General features: G+C 36.2%; 1 protein-coding gene across 2 annotated transcripts in view; it reads right to left on the bottom strand.

Annotated features, from left to right (window-relative positions):
- Positions 1–198: 198 nt before the first annotated feature.
- The window catches only part of GLCCI1 (glucocorticoid induced 1), a 125603-nt gene continuing 99697 nt past the window's right edge, over positions 199–26104 (bottom strand). For both annotated transcript variants that reach the window (XM_061198544.1, XM_061198545.1), the window contains exons 5-8: positions 24042–24194; positions 15927–16137; positions 2524–2644; positions 199–1368 (exon numbers count right to left, since the gene is read on the bottom strand). In XM_061198544.1, the coding sequence (XP_061054527.1) occupies positions 1020–1368; positions 2524–2644; positions 15927–16137; positions 24042–24194 (834 nt within the window). In that variant the 3' untranslated portion in view covers positions 199–1019. The remainder of the gene's footprint in view (positions 1369–2523; positions 2645–15926; positions 16138–24041; positions 24195–26104) is intronic.

Genomic DNA, 26104 nt, shown 5'->3' on the forward strand with positions numbered 1-26104 from the left:
ACCTCAGCCATCCCCCTGTGAAACTGCACTGGTCCTGAAATTAGACCTAGACATTCTTGTCTTTAAATTCCACACACACAAGGTGGAATGTTTTTGTACAGCCTAGTACTGGACACTTTATTTGCAACATTGTATCAGTCATTAACTGAGCAACACCTGAACTTGTAAAAAAAAAAACAAAAACAAAATAAAGCCACATTTACACATGTTGAAACAGTGAATGCAACAGTTGTTTTACGTGTAACCACATGACAAAAGTGATGTCAGACACCACAGATTTGCTGGTTCTCCTCATGTTCACCCATGTCCAGGATTTCTGTTCTCCTAGGGTTGAATGCACTTCTTATTCTAAGAATGTGGAATGTAATGAGGAAAGGGAAATGCATAAAATAAGAAAAGGCAAAAGAGTGATGTTCCCTCTTTAGCTTTTTAGCTGTGAAATAGTTAATATCCCAATATGATATACATTCCAAGTTACCTGAGTTTAGACTTCAACTGAAGTACCTGAAGCTAGGCCATAGGGTGGGCACTGTGCAACTGTTGTGGCCATTTATTTATTTATTTTTTTGCATTGTATGTATTACAGAAGTTAGAAACAAACACCTGGATCAATTGTAAACATAATTCTGAAGTACAGTATTTTTCCATAGGACAAAACACAGCAAGACATTTTCTATTTAGACAGGCAACTTTCTGATATAGAGCTTATTTATACTGAAGAGTTTGGAACAAAACACAGGACACAGTACTAATCTGTCAAACATACTATGAAATGCATAGTCTCCACTTAAAATGCTGAATGATACACACATTTTTGCAAGCATTACTGCTTTCCACAAAAACTGCTGAATAGGAGTTCCGTCCCTGCCAAGATCGGTGTTAAGAGATACTTTATGATGCTGATAAGTATTCTGTTGTTGGTGGTGGTGTCAGGAAGTTTGTCACTCCATGCAGATAGATGTCTGAGATCTAGTTCCTAATCCAGGGAACACAGGGTAGAGGCCAGCTCCCCCTCTGCTTTAGATGATCACGTAGTTCTGAGCGGAGATGTGCTCCTCACCCTGCAGTTCCTGCAGGAGCTGCTGTGGCTGCTGGGATGGCTGTTGGACAGAGGTCTCTGTGGAGCCCGTCACGCTGGTGCCATCAGAAAGAGACGTAAAGGAAACCCGGGAGGAGAGCTGCTCGACGGTCAGGGTGGCCAGAGCTGAGCTCTGGCCAGAGTTAGGAGAGTTCTTGAGCATCAGGTCAGAGGCAGGTAGGAGAGGGCCTAGAAGTTTTACAGGACAGAAAGCTGATCCGGTTGGGATGAAATTAACCTTGTTTTTGTCAGGACATGAAAAGAGAGGGGCTGCGATAGGCTGGCGAGACCTAAAACCATAAAACAAAATTAGGTTTACAATCACTAAAAAGTTAAGCACTTTCTGAATTAATTGGAGTTCTCTAAAACAGCTAAAATGTGGATGGCAGGGAATGAATCAAGTGTACACAGAGGGGTAAACATCTTCCATAGCACAAGTCAGCTGGCATACTACTGATGTACACAGCACTGAGGTGACATTTAAAACAAAAGGATTTTCAAAAGACTGGGCAGACAGAATTTTTCAGAGATTAGTTTGCTTTCATTCATTTAGAAACATGGATTATGCGATGTTAAAATGACCTTTTCTGTTAAGTATATTGGGAGAGGGATTACCCAATCATATATTTGGCTTTAAGCATTTCCTCCTTTTTCTGTATCTCTAGACATACTTCTACTAACACAGACCAGGAAAAAAAGTTTCAGTAGTTTCTTGATGAGTCAGCCCAACAGAACAGCGTCCACAAGCCCCTCCTCTCCTCCCCTGCCCGGGAACTAAGCCATCAACTCCTGCAGGACCCGTCTCTGTCCCCTTCTAGGTTACAAGAGTCCAGCAGCCTCCACTAGGGCACCTGCACTGGGACAAAGGGATGAGTGAGTCCAAGAGCCACACGCTCTTTTTTTGAGTTATTCTGCCAAGTATTTACAGCATGAACCACTTTTCCCTTTAATTTCTATTTCATACATACCGAACTTTCAAAAAGAAAAAAAAAATCTGTGAACAGAAAGTCTAAATTCAATGAATACACATGCTAGATGTGTCTACAGGGAAGGAGACGAGTTAGTGAGTTCCCTCTGGCTTGTGGTATCACTATCGTTAAGGCTAGCCACACATGGATATTCACTTTGCCGCTAAATGTCTTTTTTTTTTTTTAGCCATCTAAATTAATAGAACTTTTGAAAGGAAAATTCTTAATGATTAAAAATAAATCTTTTAGGTAGTAAGGATGAATTTCCAAGTTTCTTTGTATTAGCATATTTCCAGCACACAGACTCTAATTCTCCTTCAATAAGATCTCTTTTGCCTATTCAACTCTCTTTTCATAATTTGCTTTTGAAACACATTATCAGCTGGATGGAGTAGTTGATTCATCTGTAATCAACTGGTCTCAGTAAAAAGCTTTACAGCTTTGCAGATCCCAGCTGACAGAAAAGACATTACTTACGCCATTTCCTCAAAGACCTTCACTCGCTCACATCCCTCTGGGGGCTCCCGTTTGAACATGTAGCTGTTGTTTGGTTTGGGAGATGAAGCATACTTGGGTAACGGTGAGCTACTCCCACTGTCTGTAAATTTAAAGCAGTTATATTAACTAGTGATTGAAAGCTCTTTTAAATTAAATTTGATTTCCAAACAAGCAGCCTTTTGCACAGTTTATCCACTATTGCCCCTTTGCTTCCACCACAGAGCTTCCTTTATTGCAAAGCTGTTTCTAACATCCTTGTGTAGTACATATCTTATGAATAAAAGCTTCAATGCAATAGTAATCTGCCATACCACAGAACATAAAAAGCAGGTATTTTGGTCCAGACAACTGCATTTTGAGTAAAGTAGAGCTGTAATCCTGAAAATAAATACATCATTATGTATGTCAAAAAGGTAAATAAATGGGGTAATATGTATAGCCATGCAGAATTTTAAGAGATTAAATACAGCATTCTCTATATTTTCTCACTGTTCAACCAATTTAATTGAAAATTTTAACATGTGGAATAATCTTCATTACAAAAGTTCTTAGCAGAAACGTTAGTTTTACTAAACACTGTGAATAACATATATGCAGGGAAAAATAGGCTTGTAACACAATATACTTTCCCTTGGCCCACAATGAAAAAGGTAATGTTCAGAATTTTGCCTTTAAAATGTCTATATAAAAGAACTTTTTGAGCACTATTTGTATTTTCGCTGCTGGAAGCACGAGGAATCTAAAAGCATCTCTATCTAACATGTTTTCTTTGTATTTTTGACCAAAAAGAAATGGTCTATTCATGAAAAGCCATAAAACCTATATGCAGTTTCTCCCTTTCCTACCTGGCAAAGGATTTTGGAAATTCATATCCACCAAAATGTGTCATTATCTTTTTAAGATGCCAAGTTGTAAAGTCAGTAACATACCTTTATAAATACAATAGTCCTATTTAAACAAATTCTGACTTAATGCAAACCAATCCCGCATGCTAAAATACTAAGCACATGACCTATTGAGATGTAGTATTTTCGTATGTATTTTGAAAGATGGCATCAGTACCATAAATTTCAGGTATCACAATTTTGATAAGTTGCTTCAGTTTAGGATACAGTACATGGCCCAACATTCAGAATCTGAGTAACAGGGAGGGTTTTTTTAATCATCATTAATGAAGTATAATACATGCTTAGAAAGTAGACCCTTGAGGCACACTTAGAGTGTATTTGGTGAATGATTCAAAGAGCATCTATGTAAGTCTTGGGCATGCAGATGTGTGCTTATATTTGAATATGGCTATATCTCTGACTGGGAAATCATTGCCTGCAAAATAACAAGGCCACATTATTGGGAAACATCACTACTGTTACACATGTCCATACAGATTATGCATAGTCTCTTGGAAGGAATTAAGTCTTGGAGTTACGTTGGGTTTCTTCAGACTTGAGGATTTTCTTAGACTCAACATTTATCCTATATAGCTTAAACAAATGGGAGGGAGGAGAGGGAATATTATTTTTTCTCTTAGGTAGATGCAAAACATCATTAACCTGACTAGAGTCCGAGTTTGCTGCTATTTGAGCTAGGCTAAACCAATACGACTGGTCTACAATCAAAAACTGGTGGGAATGAGGCCTTGAACTCGGTATAATACCAAAAATACAGGTTGACCTTGCTTTATTATCCAAGCAACGACCAGCCATAAGGACATACATGAAAAAGTAGCTATGGCGTGTAGTGCCTCCATGGAGAGGACTGGTGGTAACAACACAGCCCTACTGCACGCAGGATCGGCCTAAAACCATGGGCTCGATGCCTTTAACAAGCCTTTTCTGCCATCAGCAGGGGTGTGACCATGTCAGTAGTTAAGAATCCACCCTATTATCATGTAAGAAAAGTCATCTTGGCCACTGTTACAGTCTCCTGTGTTCTATTTCTTGTTACATCATCAGACCTACCACATGATTTCTCTCATAACATTACTGATGGTTTCAAGGGAGCTTCCCAGAATTGAAAGCTAGATGTGAGTTGGATAATCTGCAAAACTAACTGTCTTCCTATAAACAATCTACAATGAATTACATATTAAATGGTTTTTCTCCTTGAAATTTTTCTAATTTCCGAGGCTTATATTTTTACAGAGTTTTACCCACTTAAACATTCTTTTATTGGGGGCGGGGAGGAGGGCGATAAATGTTTAAACAAACAAACACAATATATTGCTATCCCAGAAAGATAGTATTCAGTGCTATTATACTGCCTTGACTTTTCAATAAAAACTGTTTGTTGAGAATATATATATACATATATTTATATATATGTGTGTGTGTGTGTGTGTGTATATATATATATATATATATATATATATATATATATATTACATTTAATGTTTGGTGGTCTGGAAAGACAAAGCTTGAAAGAAAAAAATTTGGAGCTGTAAACAGATTTCTTAAATCTGGGGTTTTTTTCCTCAGGTAAATATGCAATCTGATAGAGTGCAAAGAGGAACAGGGAATGGAGACAACTTTCTGGGGTTTTAGCTCTGTCATTAGCTGAATAGTTGTATAACCTTCAACACAGCTGCCTCTCTAAGTTTCTATATAACTAAAGGAACTGCCATTCCTAACTCTGAAATTCTGTGATTTTTAAAAAAGGTTCTAACATACAAAAAAGGAACAGTGTACCAAAATATTTTTTTTTGCTTTACAAATGGCATGCTTTAAAAACAACTCCCATGAATAAACTATTCTACCCATTCCAAGCTTGGTTGTCTAACTCCTGCATTTAGAACTCTGTGTTGAGTTTAATAACCACATTTCATTAACAGAACATTATAAATGTGAGGTAAGCATGCTTGCTCAGGAGATTCAGGATGCAGTCTCATGGTAATCTTAATTTAATCCCTTCTGTTCACAAGCATGATACATTTTCTCATTCTGTTATCCCACAATAGGATAATAACTAGACATGTAATTGAGATTAAGTTAAATGTTACTTTATGTTCTTATTACCTCATAACGAATGAAATTAAATGTGATGAATATAATTATTTACATATCTGTCTGCATTCATAATAGTTTCATCTATATTTATAACAGAATCACCCAGATCTCAAAATTAAGAGTATGGAAACATTTTATTGACTATTTTATTATAAAAGATTATACTTATGCATGTGTACCATATTTACGATTAAAATATAAGTAGTTTGACAAACATTTTAAAACACATCATAATGAACTAAAGCTTGGAAAAGTTAGAGATATTACTGAAGTCTGAAATTCCATATAGAAACAAGATTCATTAAACTATGTGTACTTTTATAGTTTTAGAGTTTTCTGAATTTCTCCTTATAAACGGCCTCCATTACTTCTGGTATGTTAAGTTGTATGGCCCATAATTCTAGAATTTAAAAAATCATATATATTAAGTTGCTTCATTTATGTAGGAAGGTATGTAAAATCTCTGCCATGCTTCTTTTCTAGCCCTAAGTCTTTATACGTGCTTTATCTCCTACTATCAGATTACTTTATCAAATTAAGTAAAATTAATTCTAAAATAAGCAATATAATTACAGGGTGGTGGTTCTTAACCCTGGTTTCACATTAGACTCATCAAAGATGTTTTAACAATACTGTGAAATGCCAGTGTTGAAACCTCACCCCTCAAGAGGTTCTGATTTAATTAGTCTGGGGCCCATTCCCAGGCATGTGCTGGCTGTTTTTTTTTGGTAAAGCTCCCAAATGCTTTTGAAGTACAGCCAAATTTGAGAACCAATCATGAAAACGTTAAAACACTGGTATGGAGTCAAGCCACCTGACTTCTGTCTAGGCCTAACTGCATGGCCTAGGAAAAGTGTGATCCCCTTGTGTTTTGATCTATAAAATGGGAATAACTACTGATACGATGGCTGTGAAAAATGTGTACCTGAAACAGAATAAGCTCTCAATAAATACTGCTACAATAGTAGAAAGAACACATCATTCCTAATTCACAAATTAACAAAGGTGAACCATTCAGAAATGAAGTGCCTATTCCACTTTCTTGGTACAAGAGAGTAACAGAAACGTCATTTTTAATAGGTCTGCACACTAACTTTATTAAGGTATATAAAGGTAAGATTTTGTGTCTGGTGGGGAAGCCGAGTAACATTTGGAGTACCAGATTCTCCAGTTTATGACTGCCTAGTAGGAACTCTGCCAGTTCATGATGGCATCCTTTAGCATATGGAGATCTATCATTCTGAAATTTTAAAAGTAATGCCTAAAGTATACAGATTCTATAGATTCCTCTACATAGAAAATATTTTTATTACATGTGTAGCAAGAGCCAGTAGAATGTAATTATTATTCTATCTTTCAAAGCTAGAATAACAGGCTGAGAAAACGAGCATAGAGTTCAACCAACACTAAACTTAGTGACAAAGTTAGCCAATTTAGAATAAGATTATAAATATGATGAACTAAATAGGATCTAAACAGAATTGCTATTCTAGTATTAAAATTACTTCTTTTCCAGAAAATGTGGTATGTATACACAATGGAATACTACTCAGCCATAAAAAAGAACGAAATTTTGCTATTTGCAGCAACATGGATGGACTAGGAGGGCATTATGCTAAGTGAAATAAGTCAGACAGAGAAAGACAAATACTGTAGGATATCACTTACATGTGGAATTTAAAAAATACAACAAACTACTGAATGTAACAAAAAAGCAGATTCACAGATATAGAGAACAAACTAGTGGTTACCAGTGGAGAGGGAAGTGGGTAGGGGCAATACAGAGGTAGGGAAATAAGAGGTACAAACTATTAGATATAAAATAAGCTACAAGGATATACTGTACAACAGGGGGAATATAGTCAATATTTTATAATAACTATAAATGGAGTATAACCTTTAATAATTGTGAATCACTGTATTGTACTCCGGTAACTTATATAACAGTGTACAGCAACTATGCTTCAATTTAAAAAATTACTTTTTTTGCATCAGGAAATGAAATTATCAGCTATAGTGTAATTTGATGGTCTAATGAAATCAGGAGAAACAACTGTATAGCGAGCGTTTCTTGACAACAAACTTTTGGAATCAGTTGGCATTACTGATTGTATTGAAAACCTGCATTTTCAGTGAAAAAAAAAACAACTGTGGAAGAGTAAGGAGAACATTTGACTTTTACAAATAGTCTCTAACGTTTCTCTACAATTTCAAAGTCAACCTTTTATGAGGTTACAAAATTTTAATAAACCAATACATCAGCTATAGCTAAGATCTCCCTTACATCAGCATTCAGCAAAGGGTAAGGAGAGAAAATGTAACATAATCCTTGTTACTTATATTTTTGAACTTTGTCTCAAATAAGACTGTGTTTTGAATTAATGGGACTTAACTTACATTCCAAATGTTAGGCCCATTAATTAAATATTTGTCATATGTGGAAGGTGTTTTATATTTTAATCATTTATTCCATATTCACTGAATTGATATTAATTTACAAATTAAGCAAACAAATCATAGTTGCGCCTTTGTTTTTGTGTACTCACAATAAGTACAATGCTTCTTCTGCAAACATAATCCTGATATGCAGAACAACATTACTTATTATTGTCTCCAAATCTGACTTGGCATCGTTGATATGCTAACTACTCACTCGGAATCTTACATGAATGCGAACAAATCACTCTGAATCTGACTATCCGACGTGGCAGTTAAAAAATGAAAGCAAATCACTCTGTTGAAGACAGTCTGCAAACCAATTTATAGACTAAAATCTTGTCTCTTATAAATCATAATGGTAAAACTAAACTGAAAATAAATTTCAGATTACCCAGAATATTTTATATCTTGAAAAGTAATATAATTAAGTTTCTCAGCAAAATCAAAATCAGTCTGATGCAATCTTAGTTTTTTTTATATTCTTGAGGTTTTTAAATGAAAAAATTTCTAGGGACATCAGTTTTCAAAACACTGAAACACACTGTTCATATTAAAGTGCTCCTAAAGTATCCTACAGGGGGAAAAAATGAAAACTTCTAATAAAAGTTTCAATATAATTTTAAATGTACACTTATATATATTTACTGAGCACTTAATTATGTACAAAACAGAAGACAAAACAAAATGCTAGGTATCAGGTAAAACTCAGTATTTCTCTCTTTTTTTTTTTTTTCCCAATTCTTGCTAAAGGGAAATGGTATTATAACATCTTTTCGGCAGATAACCAAATGGAATCTTAAACTTATGTAATAGTCATCTTAAAGCCTGTTCCTTCTCTGACAGTCACTGCCTTATTAATAGTGGTAATCGTTTTCTTATGTCCCAAGCCAGAATTTTGCCTTTATCCTCATTTTTCTAATCCCTCACCTTGTACCACCAATCAACCACCAAATGCTGCTGATGACTTCAGTCTATTTCCTCCAATTCCTTTGCCCTACACCTGTGGTCTCCCAATTAAGGTGCACTAAACAATCTGCTGATATGCAGGAAGAAAACAACATTTATATGTATTTACTTTTTATCTCTAAAAATAAGAAACTAAGCTTTACCAGCAAATATTTCATATATGGATTGAATTATGTAATTACATAACTTAGAAATATATAAATTTATATTACGGGTACAAATTAAAAATTGCTGAAAAAAGTATGTAATAAATCAAGTTTGGAGAGACAGGACTAGGCTATTAAAATAGCATCTTATCTTCCCCTCTTGCTGTCTCTCTCCACTTCTGTAGCTTTATCCTTAAAGCTGGTCACGTCCTTTAGCTCAGCGGTCCCCAACCTTTTTGGCACCAGGGGCCGGTTTCATGGAAGAGAATTTTTCCACAGACCGGGGGTGGGGTGGGGTGGGGTGAGGGGTGTGATGGTTCAGGTGGCAATGCGAGTGACGGGGAGCGGCAGATGAAGCTTTGTTTGCTCGCCCGCTGCTCACTGCCGGCTGTGCCGCCGGGTTCCTAACAGGCTGCGGACCCCTACGGGTCCACAGCCCGGGGGTTGGGGACCCCTGCTTTAGCTGACAAAAGATCTTTGCTTGGGTCTTCATTTCTTTCAGCAAGGCTGCAAGGCCCTTATGAAACAGTGGCCTTTCTACCTACCTCTCCACTCTCACTGCTTTCTACTCCCTACCATTTACCCTTATGCTCCAGCCACACAATTTTTTTTTTTAACTGTTGTCCACACACCAGGGTCTTTCATAGCTCAATGACTGTGTAATGGCTATTCCTCCTGCAAAGGCAGCAAGCAGTAGTATGAAGTTCCTACAGAAGATCTTTGTTGGCATCTGGACTTCACAAAATTTAGGAAAGTTAACTTCATTTCTCTAAGTCTTAGGCTCCCCATTCTTAAAATAATGACAATGTCCCTACTCATAGGATTGTGATAATATTACAGGGGATAACAAAGGTAAAGTCACCTGGGCAAATTTAATCATCATAACAATCCTATGAGGCAGGTGCCATCATTTTCCTTAATTTATAGGTGAGAAAACAGATACAGAGAGGTTGACTAACTTGCCCAAGGACACATAATTAGTAAGTGGCAGAGCAGAGATTCAACCTGGCTGCACCGGAGTCAGAGTTCATTACCATCATGCTATCTGCCTCACTGTTTTGATCTATCTCAACTCTAGTGTCCTCATTAGACTAGACGATCAAGTTCCAATCTAACATTCCATGCTTCTCCTCAGTAGAATCTTAGAGTTTAGGCAACAGCTTCATTGGGTCTGCCTTCTGTTAGTCTCACAAGGAGACAGTGCAAGGAGTGGCTTCAGTGTGTCCATATTTCTTCTCAGAGGAACATAAAAGATAACAGGGAGAAAAAAATTCAACAGATCCCCTTTTCCTCTAGCCCATACCCTATTTTTTCCCCAGTCATGATCAGAGTAGAAGACGAGATGGATTTTAGCAAAGTTACTTCCCTTCCCCTAATTTCAACAGGAAATTTGAACTTTATGGCTTCTTTCTCACCAAAGGCCTATCATCACGAAGTTAGCATAATCTTAGAGTGGTGACTGTTTATTATCTTTTTTTGGTTGGTGGTAGCGGGGAGGATTATCATACTCTTCCTGAACATTCAAAAGCCTAACATATATAAGTTAATCACGTAAGGAAAAAGACAGTAATATTTTCAACAAAGCTATAAAAATATATTCTTAAAAAAATGGACATACCATGAAGAAGGAATACTCAAAAAATCTCGACCAAGCACTACTCCATGCTAATGCTAGGCGCCACTCTAGTTGCTGAGGATAAAGTAATGAGCAAAATAAAGTTACCTGCTGTTGATGGAGCTTATAGTCTAGTAAATAGATAATAGAAGATGAAGTGAAATTATATATGTGGACATATTAATAAATTTTGGTTTGCTTTTGTTTTAGACTCTGAGTTGTAACTGCTAGAACTGAGTTGTATACTTACTACTAATTCTGAATTAAGGATAGTAACTCATCCATAGAAAGCCAGCACAGCAACTGCCATTAGTAAAATTGTAGACATTTTCCAAAAGAGGGGGAAAACGCATTTACTGGGTGCTTCTTATACGCATCAGATAATGGGAGTATATGTAATTTTAGATGTACTCTTGAAAAAGCAAAACAGGGAAGATGACCTTAGGGATGTAATTCTAGAAAAGTTCACTTTTTAACCTATGGAATAACTCCTTTGTTGGAATAAGATTTCTACACTCTTTGTAATTTTACCAGCAAGAGGTTCTTCTAGGATAATAAGCATCCTAGAATTATGTGGGGAGAATCTTTTGATCGAGAAACAGATTCAGGCTCAAAAGCAGCAATTTGCAAGGTGTGGTAGCTAAAAGAAGTATATCCAACATATCTATTTTCACAATATAAACCACAAAAAGAAAAGTGCCACAAAATCTTGGCTGATTAGGATATCTAGAAGGTGGAGAGTTAAAGTATGGTAAGGGTAAAGGTCAAAGAATGTTAAGAAATAGAGCCCTAAAGATGAATGTAAATAGAGTTTAAAATGTATACAGAAAGGAATAAGATATCAAAAAGAGTCTCTTTTAAAAGTCTGCCTGGGGTCAGCCCTAGACCCTGAAAAGATAATACTTTTTTTTCTTTCCTGCAACTATGGGCTGCTCAGTCCTAATACCCAAAGTTTAGAAATATTAATATTTATGAGTTACATCATAATATGAGTTAAATAGGCTTATATGCATTTTGCCCTGGAAACTCCATCTACATGATATACATTGTTCCTGTGGGAAAACATAGTTTAAGTTCCAAGTAATCAATTTATGGACTCTTGGAATACAACTCTTGGTAGTTGACCTGAGTAGAATGGTTCAGTTGACATCATGATTAGAATAATCAATGTTTCCACAATATCTTGCAAAACTGCAGAATTTTATAACAACCTGCCTAAGTGAATTGTGCCAAAGATCAACTATAAGTGGCAGACTGAAGTCTAGATTTTGTGGCTTGCTACCTTATTAAGGAAAGCTGGCAGAGCTGCTAAAAGAACTAATATTTGACACTGCCATTTACATTATATAAATGACTGTTTTTCTCCCTTGCATTTTGGGCATGATAATGTAGAAGAATTTAGGCTAGCTCTTAGGATATATTCTGAAGATGTCAAGATAATAAGAGCTCTTATTCTGGATCCCTGAATTCTCCACACAGATCATAATGTAGGAACTGTGGCTGTTATTAGGTTAGTAAGCCTAGCAACTTTACACATGTTACCAGGCTGCCTTCAGTCTTTAGGTCACTGGAAAAATCTGTCAAAAAACCACCAAACCCAAAAAACTAAAACCTGAAAATAGTCTCTTAAAGGCTGGACTTTTCTCAATAATGAGAGTGTTTTTGTCCTGGCATTGCAATTGAAACAGCCAAAGAACAACCACTATGCTAATCAACTAAAATTATTTTATAGGTCTCAAATTATATATGTGTCATGGAGAAAAACAGATGTTAGGAATAAGCAGAAATAATAAAGTCAGGAAAAGGATAAGGATATAACAGATGAGTACTAGAAAAATAATCAGCTAACTAGCACATCTCTCATTAAAGCTATGTACTCACAATGCCTATCCCTCTCCCCACCTGTGCATGCCAATCCAGGCACATAAGGATGTCTAAACTAGCTAGTCTACAACAGCAACTACAGAATAGGTAGGTACTCCAAATCAATTCTAGTTGACTACAGAATTACAGTATCAATTCTGTTTTCAGAGTTAATGATGCACACCTATTAGAAATCTATAGCTTCCTTTTTTTTCTCTTTACTGGAAATAAATGTAAAGAAACAAAAGACCAATTTAAGCTTCACTGTGGAAAAATGCAAATTGTAAGCTAGAATTAGTATCTTAAAAGAATTTGGACTGTCCATTCTGAAGTAGTGAGTCAGAGATTATTCTATAGTTTGAATGATTTAAATATGTAAGTTTCAGAAATTGCAAAACTGACAACTCCCTCTCCTTTGTACCTTTAGTTTTCTGAACATACTTGTATAATAGTGTATTACTTGTTAACATTACTATTACTCCCTATTAGACTACAGATTCCCTAAAAACAGATACCACATCTTACTCTTCTGTATTTCTCCACTCTCCAGTAGAGTGCCTGACATACAGCAGATGTTCAACAAATGTGTCTTGAATAAACCAGCAGCATAAACTCCATTGAAATACATAAATCTCCACTCCCAATCCTAAAATACATGTATGTGTATGTATACATACATATATAAAAGAGACAGATACTATTTTAATTTTCTCTTCACAAAGAAAGTAGCTGATTTGAGAACTAGAAACTGCACATTGTAATAGGTCACACATTTTTTCCAGAGAACAGTAACATAAACTTGATCTTAATCACAAAGTAATGCCTCAAAGCTAAATATGGTAGATATATTAAGAAACTTATGTCATGAGGTCTTAATTCCCAAACTGAGGTAGTTTTGTAGAAAACAGAAAAGTGTCTTAAATGATTCTGTAGTCTTCTTAGTTTCTAAAGAAATTAAAAAAAAAATCACTATTAGTCACACCCAACACCATTTATTGAGTGTTTACTACATACCAAGAGTTGTGCTAAGCACTTTTTTCCAGTATCTCATTTAACCCCAATAATGGTATGAGGTATGAAAACAAGTATTATCACCTTGTTTTACTAAGAAAAAAATTTGTTTTAACTATTAGGGGAAAAACTGTTGGCCTTAGAGATGATGTGGACCGATGTTCTCATTTTACATTAAACAAACAAGAGGAACAGAAGAAAAATAAGACACTTGTGTCATGCAGGCAGATATCTGGTATAAAAGAATAAAAGGGCATAGAGAAAAATATACAACCAAAAGCAAAGTCTTAGGAAAAAGTCTAACTTCTCTAAGGAACAGCCAGAATTCCGAATATTGTACTATCTCGAAGAGATACCTGCACTCCCATGTTCATTGCAGTATTATTCACAATAGCCAAAACATGGGAACAACCTAAGTGTCCATGGACAGATGAATAGATAAAGAGAATGTGGTTCTAACTGGCTGTGAGATTGCCTCATAGAATATAGTCCCGTAGAGGCCAAGAAGACAATCTCACAACCAGCTAACCAAAATGGAATTCATCTATCAACTTCCTAATACATCTCCCTTTTGGTTCAGCATCTCTCAACTATCCACAGTATTAAACTCAGAAGAAAACAAAACTTCTGAATTAACTGCCTAGCCTTATTATCACTGTTATTTTTACTTTTCATCTTAACCCAACTGTAAGTGCTAATAAGTAGCAAAAGTGGTCTGCACTTATCTTTTCTAGTGGTATAATAAAAAAATATGGGTTTTACAAGATCTGTTTCACCATATACCACCTCTGCAGCCTACAATAAATTAAGATTATTTAACATTTCCATTTAGCTTCAAAACAAATACTCCTACTAGAAGCAAGGTGTTTTCTTGTTTGTTTTACTATGAAACATCCATACTAAAAATGCGAGGAAGTGACTGAAGTGTTTGCTGTCGTAGGATGCCTCAGTGAAATGAAAGTTTCCTAGTCTGCATTCTACAAAATCGACATTCCACTTGAAGCAGAGAGATGCCTAACTAAGGTACTACTTTCAGTACATCCTTAATGGAGGAAGAGAGTTCACAAGGCTTCCAATAAGGAAAAGGTGAAAAGGGGAGAACTGTTGAGATCCACCCACAGAAATAAAAGCAGAGGACGAAGTCCAAAGTAGCTTCCATCCAACATCTCAGCAGAGAGTTAGGCGTAATGATGACTGAAAGAAGCCAGACCAAAAGAATACACACTGCATCAATCCACTTCTGTGAAATCCAGTAACAGGGAAAAATTAGACTATGATGATGGAAGTCAACAGTGGTTACTTCTAGGTGGAGAGGAGAAGGATACTGTCTATGAAGGGGGCTAAGGATCCTTCTGGGATGCGAAAAATGTTCTGTATCTTGATCCAGGTAGTGGTTTCATGAGTGCATACATGTGTAAAAATTCAGGGGGCTTAGCACTTAATATTTGGGCACTTTAAATGTATTAATACCTCAAAATAAAACAAATTGAGGGGGTTGGGGGTCAAGTCAGGACAAGGCCCATAAAATCCTGTAATATTCTATAAACTTTTAATTTTTTCATGTTTTAAAATTTGTGTTGCCTATGATCTTCTTCTCTGTGGTGAAAAGCAATAAATGTGTTACAAAGGAAGTTCAGTGTTTCTTTGTAAGTAGCTAGGAAGGTGGAAGCTGGGCAGTCTTCGGTACCTTCGGTGTCTTGAGTCTGAGGGGGCTAGAAACTGAAAGAAGAGAGTGAACAGTGGTAGCCAAGTGCCTGACACGAGGACAGGAGGACATGGGCAGACAGGGCTTGACAGGCAATAAGAAACCCCACGGGTTCTGCACTCTTATTGGTGTTCGTTAATAATTCATCTACATACTATAATGTATTCCCTGATGTGCTGCAGGTACTTTTTAAACTTTATCCCACTTGGTTAAAAATATACTCATTCTTCCAACAGATTTTTTTAGAAATTATTTCCTCCCAAATTAATCTGAATACGAAGTCTAACCTCAGGCACGAGGAACATAAACTCTACCATAACCATTCTTAACTCTGGACAATACCAAGGAAAAAACTGTGTGTTACATGATGTGAAGCTGTACACACTCGTTTTATAGCTTTCATTAGCTGTTATAACCATGCGCTGTGCTCCTCTGACACATTTATGGAAGATGTTTGCGAAAGTCACAAAGAAGGGGGTACATGAAACCAATGAACAAACCAACCTAGATCAACCAATCCTTTACAATCCCACCATTCAATGAAAGAAAAAAGGTGATGTAATGGTCTAAGACAAAGAAAGTAGAATGACCAAGGCCTTATAACAAACCCTCTAAATGGATGATTTCATTCTCACCTTTATCACGATCATAGAGTAAATCCTCTGTTGAGCAAGGGCTACCATCCTGGGATTCCGGGGGGCAGAAGGGGGAGACACAGGGTGAGTGACTGCTGCAACTACTGCTGCGCTCCTGCACAGAGGGGGTCTGCGTGTCGATGCTGCGCGTGCTGCTGCTCCGGTAGTGAGCAGGGAGGGGGGCTCTCCGACCATCCGGGATATCCACAGGCTGGAAGAGCAACAACCATCACACCGTCAGTGACAGTTCATATACTCCATCCATATAGAAAGCACTGGTGTTTCTTTTGATTTCATTTTGCAGTATTATCGCCACCACAGTTGATTCTTCAGAGAATAAAGATACCAATCTTGTGTCTTAATTTCTGCCAGTCACTTTTAGGTCAGCACTCCCAGTAATACTCTTCAAGGACAGGGGCTTCTTTTAATACTGTATCCCTAGCACTGTGCCTGGCACACAGCAGACATTCAATAAACATTTGCTTTAAGAATTAGTCAAACCGCTCAAGAAGTCACTTTGACTTGATAATAAAAAAAGAGAAATCTCATATTCACACGTATGGATTTCCGTTTGTTCATTCTTTCTTCTTCTTATTTTTTTTACAAGCCAGGAACAGATTTTGCAGTTTACCCAAAATTTATAATAAAAGGTTTATTCTATTAGTACTCAAGGGAGGATATTAAGATAACTCAGAACATTTCTTCTAATTTGGTATCCAACTGAGTAGGACTACTAATGAATTTTGCTTAGTTCTAATGCATTGTTCTGAGTGGCAAAAATAAACAATAGAAATGAAATTATAATCATAGAATCATATATGAATCATATATTTTTGACCCGAGAAGACCCTAGACCTCATAAGTACAATGTTTTTACCAATAAAGAACCTATAGTTTATTTTATTTTATTTTTTAAATAAATTTATTTATTTTATTTATTTTTGGCAGCGTTGGGTCGTCTTTGCTGAGCGCGGGCTTTCTCTAGTTGCGGTGAGCGAGGGCTACTCTTCGTTGCAGTGGCTTCTCTTGTTGCGGAGCACAGGCTCTAGAGCGCAGACTCAGTAGTTGTGGCACACGGGCTTAGTTGATCCGCAGCATGTGGGATCTTCCCAGACCAGGGCTCGAACCCGTGTCCACTGCATTGGCAGGCGGATTCTTAACCACTGCACCGCCAGGGAAACCCCAAGAACTTAAAGTTTAGAGCTCCTGGTGACATGGTCAATTAAATGGCATCAGAGCTTCAGTGGACTCTTTCTAACTCTGCTTCTGCTGTAAAGATATATCTTGCTCATCAGCATGCTAACAAAGTGAGGTCAACAAATACAATTGTATATATTTACAGTATTTTTGTCATTACATAGACAAGATTGAAATGCTAGGAAAAAAGAACCAATATATTCTTAGTTTATTTACAACTTATTTTCACTGTTTACTGCTATTACTCTGAGCTTTGTCATTTCAGAGATTTTAGAAACACTGTCAGAGGGAAAATGAAGTAAGATAAAATTAGGCAAGACTCAAAATATATCAATGTTTTTCTACAACAAATTAAGTGAAGGTCAAAACCTAAAATAAAAACTTCATCTATGCAGAGTTGCTAAACCAAAACTATACCATTTTCACAACCTGACGATGACCAAGCTATTGTAAAGAGAATATTCAATTATGGAATATTAGTTAATTTTGTCAACAAACAAAAAAAGTAAAATTTTCCAATTTAGGAAAGAAGTATTCCCAAAGGAATATTAAGTTACTTGGTCAAACGCTAAGAAAATTATTTATTATTTAAAATTTTTCTTTTACTTAACTAAATTTAGATTTTAATTACAACACTGCACTAAATTTTAGAATGAACAATTCTAAGAATAAATCATTGGTGCAGGTTTTTGGGGGTTTTTTTGGACAAAATTATGTGATAGGTGTGTGAGGTTTTCAGAACAACCCATAAAGATCATTTTGTGTATGACTGATTCACTTTGTTATAAAGCAGAAACTAACACACCATTGTAAAGCAATTATACTTCAATAAAGATGTTAAAAAAAAAAAAAAAGAAAGATCATTTTGGAAAATATATGAGGGTTTCATGACAGAGGTCTTTCTTAAAACTTAGATATTTAAGTCAAGGAAAATGCTGCTTTAATAAAATGTCAATATTGGTAATTAGTAAAAGAATAATGTATCAATTTGTAACTAAAAAAAGTTTAAGAATTTGAGTTATCTTTTATTCATGTCCTATTTGATACAATCATTTTGTATTCCCATTTCTGAATCTTTAACTGGATAATATATATCAATTTCCTTAACCAACTTCTGTTTTGTTGGGGAGGGGGTTCAGAAGAATTAGAATAACAAAACAGATTTTAGAAGTTTACACATTTACACAAAATAATGATGGGAAATATAAAGGCTTAGGAAGCTACTGACAGGTTCACTGATGGTGACATTTTGATTTATTAAAACTTTGAGGCACACTTAATCATAAATCTAAAAATTCTTAAAATTAATATTTTAGTTATAACTGTGTAGGTTACCCCAGAGTAATTCTGAAGTGGCTACTGTGAAATTAGAATATGACTTACTTAAAAGCAGAACTATGTTATTTTTTTTTTAATTGGAGTAGAATTGCTTTACAATGTTGTGTTAGTTTCTGCTGTACAATGAAGTGAATCAGCTATATGTATACCTATATCTCCTCCCTCTTGGACCTCCCTCCCGTCCCCCCCGCCCCATCCCATCCATCTAGGTCGTCACAGAGCACCGAGCTGAGCTCCCTGTGCTATACAGCAGGTTCCCACTAGCTATCTATTTTACACATGGTAGTGTATTTATGTCAAACCTAATCTCCCAATTTGTCCCACCTTCGCCTTCCCCCCGTGTTCACATGTCCATTCTCTACATCTGCGTCTCTATTCCTACCCTACAAATAGGTTCATCTGTAACATTTTTCTAGATTGCACAGATATGTCTTAATATACTATATTTGTTTTTCTCTTTCTGGCTTACTTCACTCTGTATGACAGACTCTAGGTCCATCCACATCTCTAGGTCCATCCACATCCCAATTTCGTTCCTTTTTATGGCTGAGTAATATTCCATTGTATATATGTACCACATCTTTATCCATTCATCTATCATTGGACATTTAGGTTGTTTCCATGTCCTGGCTATTGTAAATAGTGCTGCAATGAACATTGGGGTACATGTGTCCTTTTGAATTATGAATTAGGGTATATTCCCAGTAGTGGGATTGCTGGGTCATATGGTAGTTCTATTTTTAGTTTTTTAAGGAACCTCCATACTGTTCTCCCTAGTGGCTGTATCAATATACATTCCCACCAACAGTGTAGGAGGGTTCCCTTTTCTCCACACCCTCTCCAGCATTTACTGTTCGTAGATTTTTTGATGGCCATTCTGACCGGTGTGAGATGATACCTCACTGCAGTTTTGATTTGCATTTCTCTAATAATTAGTGATGTTGAGCATCTTTTCACGTGCTTCTTAGCCATCTGTATGTCTTCTTTGGTGAAATGACTATTTAGGTCTTCTGCCCATTTTTTAATTGGGTTGTTTGTTTTTTTGATATTGAGCTCCATGAGCTGTTTGTATATTTTAGAGATTAATCCTTTGACCGTTGCTTTATTTGCAAATATTTTCTCCCATTCTGAGAGCTGTTTCTTTGTCTTGTTTATGGTTTCCTTTGCTGTGCAAAAGCTTTTAAGTTTCATTAGGTCCCATTTGTTTATTTTTGGTTTTATTTTCATTACTCTAGGAGGTGGGTCAAAAAAGATGTGTTTTTCCTATGTTTTCCTCTAAGAGTTTTATAGTGTCTGGTCCTACATTTAGGTCTTTAATGCTTTTGGAGTTTATTTTTGTGTATGGTGTTAGGGAGTGTTCTAATTTCATTCTTTTACATGTAGTTGTCCAGTTTTCTCATCACCACTTATTGAAGAGGCTGTCTTTTCTCCATTGTATGTTCTTGCCTCCTTTGTCATAAATTAGGTGACCATATGTGTGTGGGTTTATCTCTGGGCTTTCTATCCTGCACCATTGATCTACAATTCTGTTTTTGTGCCAGTACCATACTGTCTTGATTACTGTAGCTTTGTAGTAGAGTTTGAAGTCAGGGATTCCTCCAGCTCCGTTTTTGTTTCTCAAGATTGCTTTGGCTATTCGGGGTCTTTTGCATTTCCACACAAATTGTAAAATTTTTTGTTCTAATTCTGTGAAGAATGCCATTGGTAGTTTGATAGGGATTGCACTGAATCTGTAGATTGCTTTGGGTAGTATAGTCATTTCACAATATTGATTCTTCCAATCCAAGAACATGGTACATTTCTCCATCTGTTTATGTCATTTTTAATTTCTTTCATCAGTGTTTTATAGTTTTCTGAGTACAGGTTTTCTGCCTCCTTAGGTAGGTTTATTCCTAGGTATTTTGTTCTTTTTGTTGCGATGGTAAATGGGATTGTTTCCTTAATTTCTCTTTCTGATTTTTCATTGTTAGTGTATAGGAATGCAAGAGATTTCTGTGCATTAATTTTGTATCCTGCAACTTTACCAAATTCAGTGATTAGTTCTGGTAGTTTTCTGGTGGCATCTTTAGGATTTTCTATATATAGTATCATATCATCTGCAAACAGTGACAGTTTTACTTCTTCTTTTCCTATTTGGATTCCTTTTATTTTTCTTCTCTGATTGCCATGGCTAGGACTTCCAAAACCATGTTGAATAAGAGTGGCAAGAGTGGACATCCTTGTCTTGTTCCTGATCTTAGTGGAAATGCTTTCAATTTTTTACCATTGAGTATGATGTTTGCTGTGGGTTTATCATATATGGCCTTTATTATGTTGAGGTAGTTTCCCTCTACGCCCATTTTCTGGAGAGTTTTTATCATAAATGGTGTTGAATTTTGTCAAAAGTTTTTTCTGAGTCTATTGAGATGATCATATGGTTTTTATTCCTTAATTTGTTAATATGGTGTATCACATTGATTGATTTGCATATACTGAAGAATGCTTGCATTCCTGGGATAAATCCCACTTGATCATGGTGTATGATCCTTTTAATGTGTTGTTGGATTCTGTTTGCTAGTATTTTTTTGAGGATTTTTGCATCTATGTTCATCAGTGATATTGGCCTGTAGTTTTCTTTCTTTGTGACATCTTTGTCTGGTTTTGGTATCAGGGTGATGGTGGCTTTGTAGAATGAATTTGGGAGTGTTCCTCCCTCTGCAATTTTTTGGAAGAGTTTGAGAAGGATCAGCGTTAGCTCTTCTCTAAATGTTTTATAGAATTTGCCTAAGAAGCCATCCGGTCCTGGACTTTTGTTTGTTGGAAGATTTTTAATTACAGTTTCAATTTCATTACTTGTTTATATTTTCTAATTCTTCCTGGTTCAGTCTTGGAAAATTGTACCTTTCCAAGAATTTCCAGGTTGTCCATTTTATTGGCATATAATTGTTTGTAGTAGTCTCTTATAATCCTTTGTATTTCTGCAGTGTCAGTTGAGATTTCTCCTTTTTCATTTCTAATTTTATTGATCTGTGTCCTTTCCCTTTTTTTCTTGATGAGTCTTGGCTAAAGGTTTATCAATTTTGGTTATCTTCTCAAAGAACCAACTTTTAGTTTCATTGATCTTTGCTATTATTTTCTTCATTTCTATTTCATTTATTTCTTCTCTGATCTTTATGTTTTCTTTCCTTCTACTGACTCTGGGTTTTCTTTGTTCTTGTTTCTCTAGTTGCTTTAGGTGTAAAGTTAGATTGTTTATTTGAGATTTTTCTTGGTTCTTGAGGTGAGATTGAATTGCTATAAACTTGCCTCTTAGAAGTGCTTTTGTTGCATCCCATAGATTTTGGATCACTGTGTTTTCGTTGTCATTTGTTTCTATGTATTTTTTTAATTTCTTCTTTGATTTCTTCAGTGATCTCTTGGTTATTTAGTAGCGTACTGTTGAGCCTCCATGTATTTGTGTTTTTTACAGTTTTTTTCCTGGAACTGATTTCCAGTCTCATAGTGTTGTAGTCAGAAAAGATGCTTGATATGATTTCAATTTTCTTAAATTTTCTGAGGCTTGTGAACCAAGACATGATCTATCCTGGAGAATGTTCTGTGTGCATGTGAGAAGAAAGTGTATTCAAGCAGAACTATGTTACTAAGTTTCATCTTCTAGTATAGTTTTGCTTAGCAGTTCTTAAAGAATTAGCAAATATGTGTCTGATTATCTCATCCTCAAAAAATTAGACCAATTTTACTTCCTTACATTACTGTTCTTAAATGTTACTTAATGTATAAAGGAAACATTTTAATGGTATACACAGCTAAACTAAGAGCACAATTTCCAAAGGGTTCCTTTTTGGCCTAATGAATATAACATAAAAATTTAACTCTAGGGAGAGTAAACTGGCACAACCTTTTGGGATGGTAATTTTAGCAATATTCATCAAAATTTAAAACGTGCAAATGCTTTGACCCAGCAGTTTCACAGCCAGGGAATTGTCTGCCAAGAGTACACTATGTTTTCTAAAGCACTGCTTATGATGACAAAAACTGAAAACAATCTAAATGCCCATCAGTAGGGGACTTTTAAATTATGGTACATTCATACAGTGATTCAATATATATTAGCATACATACACATATTTGGAAGCATATACAATAAACTGTGATTAATGTTTATATCTGCTAAGCAATATTCAGAGTTGGAAAAAGTTTCTTTTTCAATTTTATAAATATAATATTGAACTGTGTGAATTTTGAGATGAACTCTAAATCAGTTTTAAAACCTACACATTATTTGAAGGAATTAGATATACATTTGACATAAATTAAATCATATTTTAGTTCTAAAAAACCATCAGATAGATAATTAAGCCAAATGCTACTTGATGTTTTCTTTTGTTGAGTATATCTTTAAAATGTGGTCAAATATACGTTCATATGCAGGAGTGTCCAGATTTCCTTTCTGGGACAGAGGTAATTTATAAAGTATTTTTGATTAATTCAAATGGATCAGAGACCTAAATATAAGAGAAAACTAAAACCATAAAACTCTTAGAAGAAAACACAAGAATAAATCACTGTGACCTTAGATTAGGCAATCTTTTAGATATGACCCAAAAGAAAATGAAAAGTGAAAAGACAACCCACAGAATAGGAGATATTTTCAAACCATATATCTAATAAGGGATTTTTATCTAGAAGGTAAGAACTTTATAAAGACCTTTTACCAAGCAATAATAAAAAGACAACCTGATTTTGAAATGGGCAAAGGATCTAAATAGACAGTTTTCCAAAGAAGATATACAAATGGTCAACACCATGATGAGATACCACTTCACATCCACTAGAATGGCTACAATAAAAAAGACACATAATTACAAGTGTTGCTGAAGATGGAGAAATTGGAACCTTCATACACAGCTGGTGGGGATGTAAAATGGTGCAGTGCAGCCACTTTGGAGAGTAGTCTGGCAGCTTCTCAAAAGGTTAAACAAAGAGTTACCATACAAGCAGTTCCACTCATGGGTATATACTCAACAGAAATGAAAACATCATGTTCACACAAAAACTTGTATATAAACTTCATAGCAGCATTACTCATAATAGCCAAAAAGTAGAAACAATGGAAATGTTTATCAATTAATGACTGGATAATAAAATCTGTATGATTGAATATTATTTGGCAATAAAAAGGAATGAAGTACTGATACATATTACACTATAGGTGAACCTTAAAAACATTATGCTCAGTGAAAAACACCTGTTACAAAGGCCATATATTGCATGACTGCATTTATATGAAATGTCTAGAACAGGCCAATTCATAGACGTAGAAAGTAGATTAGTTTTTGCCTCACTGGAGGAAAATAAGAGATGACTGCTAAAGGGTATGGAGTTTCTTTTTGGGGTGATGAAAAAGCTGTAAAGTTGACTGCGGTATTGGTTGCACAACTCTGTGAATATGCTAAAAACCACTGACTTGTACACTTTAAATGGGTAAACTGTATGGTATGTGAATTATATCTAATAAAGCTGTAACCCCCCCAAAAAAACTTTTGAGACAGTCCACAATATTAAAGAAAAAAGTGATTCAAACATCCCATGTAACCTTACCTTGGACACTTCCTCTTTCCCATTATTTTCTTTAATGAATACCTTTTCTAATTCGGGACTTATTCCTTCTACATTGCAGGGCACACGTGAAACAGATGATTTTGGCACTGATACATTTGACAGTGGCATAGGGACTGATCTTGATCCAGTAGCCTACAAAACAGAAGATAAGGTGTTACCAAATTATTTGTGGCCAAAGAAATCAAGAACTAAAGAGCATGGTAAATCTTAAAAGAGAAACTCAATGAGCAGAGTTATTTTGAAATTTCAAATACAATATAAATTCAGATACACATACAGCAGTTTAGGTTCCAAAGTAAGGAAGTAAGGTAAAAATTACAGAGTCAAAATAATCCTTTATGTAAGTATAATAATCCTTTATGAATCCTTTATGTAAGTAAGTAGGATTGTAAACTGTATACACTTTTCCAGTAGAATGGCAGAAATCGAGTGTCCTCTGCACGGTTTAATTCTTTTTCTTTTTTGTTTTTACTGGAAAAGCATAGTTGAAATCATGTAAGTTGAGTGTATCATGTGAAACTTCAGCTCTGCTCTGTGCTTGTGTATGTGTTTAAAAGATTTGTTCCCTGCCCTGTGACAATTACCTTCTAGTATTTTTCATTTCCATTTTATCAACCATTTAAGAAAGCCTTTTGGATTACTAAGTAGTGTGGCAACAACATCATGTTAAGTTCAGTAACACTCACTTAACAACTATAAGGTTGCTTTCAAAAGTCCTTTGGAGGAGAGGAACCAAGATGGCGGAGTAGAAGGACGTGCTCTCACTCCCTCTTGCAAGAACACCAGAATCACAACTAGCTGCTGGACAATCATCGACAGGAAGACACTGGAACTCACCAAAAAAGATACCCCACATCCAAAGACAAAGGAGAAGCCACAATGAGACAGTAGGAAGGGCGCAATCAGAGTAAAATCAAATCCCATAACTGGTGGGTGGGTGACTCACAGACTGGCGAACACTTATACCACAGAAGTCCACCCACTGGAGTGAAGGTTCTGAGCCCCACGTCAGGCTTCCCAACCTGGGGGTCCGGCAACGGGAGGAGGAATTCATAGAGAATCAGACTTTGAAGCCTAGTGGGAATTGATTGCAGGACTTCGACAGGACTGGGGGCAACAGAGACCCCACTCTTGGAGGGCGCACACAGAATAGTGTGCGCATCGGGACCCAGGGGAAGGAACAGTGACCCCGGGAGAGACTGAACCAGACCTACCTGCTAGTATTGGATGGTCTCCTGCAGAGGCGGGGGGTGGCTCTGTTTCACCGTGGGGACAAGGACACTGGCAGCAGAAGTTCTGAGAAGTACTCCTTGGTGTGAGCCCTCCCAGAGTCTGTCATTAACCCCACCAAAGAGCCCAGGTAGGCTCCAGTGTTGGGTTGCCTCAGGCAAAACAACCAACAGGGAGGGAACCCAGCCCCACCCATCAACAGTCAAGTGGATTAAAGTTTTACTGAGCTCTGACCACCACAGCAACAGTCAGCTCTACCCACCACCAGAGCCTCCCATCAAGCCTCTTAGATAGCCTCAACCACCAGAGAGCAGGCAGCAGAATCAAGAAAAACTACAGTCCTGCAGCCTGTGGAACAAAAACCACATTCACAGAAAGATAGACAAGATGAAAAGGCAGAGGGCTATGTACCAGATGAAGGAACAAGATAAGACCCCAGAAAAGCAACTAAATGAAGTGGAGATAGACAACCATCCAGAAAAAGAATTCAGAATAATGATAGTGAAGATGATCCAGGACCTCGGAATAAGAATGGAGGCAAAGATCGAGAAGATGCAAGAAGTGTTCAACAAAGACCTAGAAGAATTAAAGAACAAACAAACAGAGATGAACAATACAATAACTGAAATGAAAACTACACTAGAAGGAATCAATAGCAGAATAACTGAGGCTGAAGAACGGATAAGTGACCTGGAAGACAGAATGGTGGAATTCACTGCTGCAAAACAGACTAAAGAAAAAAGAATGAAAAGAAATGAAGACAGCCTAAGAGACCTCTGGGACAACATTAAACGCAAATTAAACGCAAATTA

This window comes from Eubalaena glacialis, chromosome 8 (genome assembly GCF_028564815.1).
Source record: "Eubalaena glacialis isolate mEubGla1 chromosome 8, mEubGla1.1.hap2.+ XY, whole genome shotgun sequence".
In the NCBI taxonomy this organism is placed as follows: domain Eukaryota; kingdom Metazoa; phylum Chordata; class Mammalia; order Artiodactyla; family Balaenidae; genus Eubalaena; species Eubalaena glacialis.